The 4,624-nt window shown below is 34.1% G+C and overlaps 1 protein-coding gene across 5 annotated transcripts in view; it reads left to right on the top strand.

Annotated features, from left to right (window-relative positions):
• The window catches only part of LOC111452784 (helicase protein MOM1), a 22,896-nt gene that overhangs the window by 7,683 nt on the left and 10,589 nt on the right, over positions 1-4,624 (top strand). For all 5 annotated transcript variants that reach the window (XM_023093672.1, XM_023093671.1, XM_023093673.1 and 2 more), the window contains 4 exons: positions 713-862; positions 2,712-2,963; positions 3,197-3,337; positions 3,414-3,716. In XM_023093672.1, coding sequence (XP_022949440.1) covers positions 713-862; positions 2,712-2,963; positions 3,197-3,337; positions 3,414-3,716 — 846 coding nt within the window. The remainder of the gene's footprint in view (positions 1-712; positions 863-2,711; positions 2,964-3,196; positions 3,338-3,413; positions 3,717-4,624) is intronic.

Here is a 4,624-nt window from a genome sequence, read left to right as displayed (position 1 = left end):
CCCCCCCCCCCCCCCCCCCCCCCCGGTGCTGTTAACTTGGTTATTTTCGTTTTATTCTTATTTAGAGTGGTTGAAAAATTGGTCAATTTTGGGCATTGAAGCAAATTTATTCCTGATTTTATTTGATTTTAGATTTGGACACCATTTGGGACAACCACAAGTTTTTCAGTTCTCCTTAACTAGAGAGTTGTAGAATCGTTTTTATTTTTCATGATCGGATTTTTTTTTATTAATTTAACATTTCATTTTTTGGTCTTATTCCTCTGCTTCTCTATTTCCTTTTTTCAGTATTATTGTATTTCTTTTTCTTAAATAAGAAAAAAGCTCCCTTTTGGTTACTTTTAAATTGTGTACTTTTTTTTCTAAAATAAAATATTGGATATTTTGTCCTTATTCTATTTATATCCTGATGATTTTTTCTGGTTACTCTAGAGGTTCTTTGACATATGCTTCTCGGTATGGGGAAACTATGCTTGATGCTTTTCTATGGTCATTGGTCTTACCAAACACCATATATGAGTTACACGATTTGGTTTTTGTGGGGGCATCCTTACAAGGGTGGACAAATGACTTTATGGCTTGCTTTCTCAAGAAAAGAAAAAAAAAAAAAAAGTGATACTCTTGCTTTTATGCCATTGGAAAATCCATGTCTCTGTGGTGTTCTGTTTTTTGATATATATGTAGCTTAATGATGTTTTTATACCATTTGCAGATACTGGAGAGGAAAAGAACTACTGTGGTTAATCTATCACAGTTTACAGATAGAGATACATGTGGCTTCAATGATAATTATGTAAATTATGTCACCAAGCTTTGTGAATTTTGGCACGAGGCAAAAAATGCTGTTGTGATTGATAATCAGGTGAGATTACACACCAATACTGCATTGTGGGCAGCAAAGTAAATTATATTGCAGTTTACTGGATATCATTTTTGAAGGTGTTATCCTTTAATAGTTTTCATCATTGCAGTTTACTTGATATCATCACTAGTATGATTCAGAATAACCCTAATTTTTAGACTTGCATACCAGCTGCAGTTTAAACATGGTAAATGGGAAGTATTTCATTTTGAGTTTTAGGTCTAGTTATGGCTCTATATTATATTTCAGCTTGGTTAGGGCCTGTTGGGAATACTGAATATTCCTGTTATCCACCGAGAAAAATGTAACGGGGTCCATAAAGTGAACATTATTGCAATTACTCAGTATCTAGCATTGTTGCTTGAACCAGTTGGCCATTGATTTTTTATTTTATTTTATTTTTATTTTTATTTTTATTTTTTATATCCGTGAGTGTGAGCCAGCTTTCGTGCACCTCAGCTATTCTCATAGGACAATCGCCTGACCCTACTATCTTTAGTTACCAAGGTATTTAGTATTATATTAAATCTTAGGTAGGTGGCTACCATGGCTTAAATTCATTTCTTCTAAACCCTTTAATTTTTACATAACCCTTCTTGACCACTAGGCCAACCCATGGTGGTTAGTTGGCCATTGTTTTGGATGGTAAAATCTTTAATGCTTCTCCTAAGATTATTGAGGATTCGAAGACAAATAAGATGAGGACAGATTTTCAAGCTTGATTGGGAGAAAGCATTGGACAAAGTGGATCGGGACTTCCTAGATGCCATCCCCAAAACAAAAGGCTTCTGAACACTTTGGAGGAAATGAATCTATGGATGCATCTCTAGTGAAAATTATTCCATCATAGTTAACAAGAAGGATCATGTCATTCAGAGGGCAAGCTTTTTCTATGGATGGGCTTCAAACAGAGTGCAAAACTTTATTTATTTGTTGGAAGACAGAGGGGAGGATCCTTTCTTCTCCAGAGGATATTTTCATAGAAACAGTGGGATACTTCTTTAATCTTTATACGGTCTTAGAAGGAAACTGTTCTATTTTGGACAACATTGATTGGGGCCCTATGAATGAGGACTGGAGTAGAATAGAGGCTCCATTTGAAAAAGAGGAGATTCTTAAGGCTATTAAAGATCTGAGAATCTTGAAGTCACATCTCTGAAAGCAGCTTGGGACATCTTGAAATATGACTAAGTAGGGTAAGATTTTTCTTTTGGGAGTGGTATTATTAACTGCACAAATGAGACATATGCTTACCTTATACTAAAGAAGGATAAAGCCTCAATGGTTTATAACTGTAGACCAACGAGAAGTTTATGACATATGCTTGCCTTATACTAGAAAACTTTGTATGAGGAACACCAACGAGAAGTTTGATCTTGATGAACTCAAAACCATCAAAACTATCTACCCAGTGGAGAAACTTAATTTGAAGAATATTTGGTTTTTGTGGGAAGGGATGGACAGCAAAGCATTTCACCGGTCTAGCAGCTTTGCCGCTGGCCAGAGTACTCTCGACGGCCTCTATATATATATATTTTTTTAATTCAATTTTTCCTTTTATTTTATGTATAAAATTTGGGTATTTCATTATCTTTTATGATATTTAACGGATAATTTTAATAAATCATGTGGTATTTGTTTTCTTGTATGTTTTCATTTGTCAACCTACTATATATTTTGGCATATAAGTAGTTGAAAGAGCCTGATCTAAGAGGCTTTATTGTGTTAATTGATGACTAGTGCTTCTATTCTCTTATTTCTAGTAGCATTCTTCTATTGGATTCTTCTGATTTGTTCGTTTCTTTAGTTGTATTTGCAATGTGATTATGATAGTTGATATTCACTTCAGGATCGCATGGTGAAGGTTATTGCATTTATTTTAACTTTGCGGCCTGATGTCCTTCGGCCCTTTCTCATCATCTCAACTTCCACTGCACTTGGTTCCTGGGATGATCAGTTATTGCGCTATGCACCGTCTTTCAGTGCTGTAGTTTACAAGGGAAACAAAAATGTACGAAAAAACATAAGAGACCTAGAGTTTTACCAGGGAAATCGCCCGTTGTTTCAAGCTCTTATTTGCTCCCCAGAAGTAATGATGGAGGTAACACTTTGCCCCTGTAGTTAATTTATTTTTGATAAATTATTGGATTCTTGTGAAATGGTTTTGTTCCCATCGAATTATATGGCTTGGATGGTTGATCAGATTCCTTCCAACAATGATAACTACTTCATTTACTTTAGGCAATATTTAGTCATAATTTTTGCTCAACTATTATTTTGGATAATATGCTATAAAAGCTTTGGAACTTCATTCAACATCATACTTCTCTGCAGGATCTAGATGTGTTAGACTGTATAAACTGGGAAGTAATAGTTGTTGATGAGTGTCAACGCCCAACAATTTCTTCACATTTTGAGAAAATGAAGTTTCTAAACGCAGATATGTGGCTTCTTGTTCTAGCTGATCAGCTAAAGGTTTGTTCTCGTGAGTGCTTTATTAACTCCTCACCATTTGAATTATAGTTTACACCAATACTTTTTGACTTTGCAGGATATCAAAGATGATTATCATAATCTTCTCTCTCTACTTGAGGGAAATAACCAAGTTCAAAGTGATAATACTTTGAAGACCAATGATGGTGATAACATCAGCAAACTGAAGGAAAGATTATTATATCATACTGCTTATACCTGCACCTCTAAATTTGTTGAGTATTGGGTTCCTGCACGTATATCAAATGTGCAACTTGAGCTTTACTGTGCCACCCTACTTTCTAATGCTGGATTGCTTGTCTCATCATTCAAAAGTGATCTGCTTGACAACATCCATGAAATGCTCGTTTCAACTCGGAAGGTTTATTCTTGAACTCTTACATCATTTTGTACTCGAACCAGTGAAAATGTCTATTTTAATGCTCCCTACCTTTCTTATTGAATGGGATATTATTTTCTCATTGAAATTAAGGGGAAAAGATCAGCTAGATATCATTGTGAGTTATTTTATTTGTATGTTCTGCTGTGTTATTTATTTTTATTTTATTGGAAGACAACTTTCATTATGATATATAAAAGGAAAAAAATAAAGAAACATATTGTTGTGGGTTGCCCTAATGGTCAATAAGGGGTCATGTAAATAGTTAGCTTAGAGGGTAATGAGGTTAAATCATGGTGGCCACGTACCTAAAATTTAATATTTTACAAGTTTATTTGAAAACTAAATATAATATAATCAAGTTGTTTTTCCTCAAGAATAGTCGAAATAGTGGAAGCTGTCTCGAATGCTCACATGTATAATATAATCAAGATTTAATATTTTACAAGTTTATTTGAAAACTAAATATAATATAATCAAGCCTTTGTATTTGCTTGCAATAATCACCCTCCATAAAGCATGTGGCTTATTCGTAAATCTCCATCCCCGTTTGGCAATGAGGTTCAAGTTTCTGCCTCTAAAAGTACCAACTCCCAGACCTCATTTGCCAATGGGGAAGGAGGCAGTCTTCCAATTGACCAAAAATACTGGCAGTATCTTTAGTTGCCCCCTTTCATCAAGAAGTCGCAAATGTATAAAATAACTTTTAATACCTTTGTATGAAGAAGAGCTCCAAGATGCTGCAAAAAGTTCTATCATCGCAAATCTTCACTCGCAAAAATTTTCTGTCTTCCAAGATATGTATGTTCCATTATTTTTTTTTTTTCATTCTTATTCTATCTTGTTTTCTTATATGATATTTTTTTTTTTTTTTTTTTTTTTTTTTTTTT

The sequence above is a fragment of the Cucurbita moschata genome, unplaced genomic scaffold (genome assembly GCF_002738365.1).
Source record: "Cucurbita moschata cultivar Rifu unplaced genomic scaffold, Cmos_1.0 Cmo_Scf00014, whole genome shotgun sequence".
Lineage (NCBI taxonomy): Eukaryota > Viridiplantae > Streptophyta > Magnoliopsida > Cucurbitales > Cucurbitaceae > Cucurbita > Cucurbita moschata.
The sequence above is the reverse complement of the archived record's forward strand: the minus strand, read 5'-3'. Positions and strand labels throughout refer to the sequence as shown.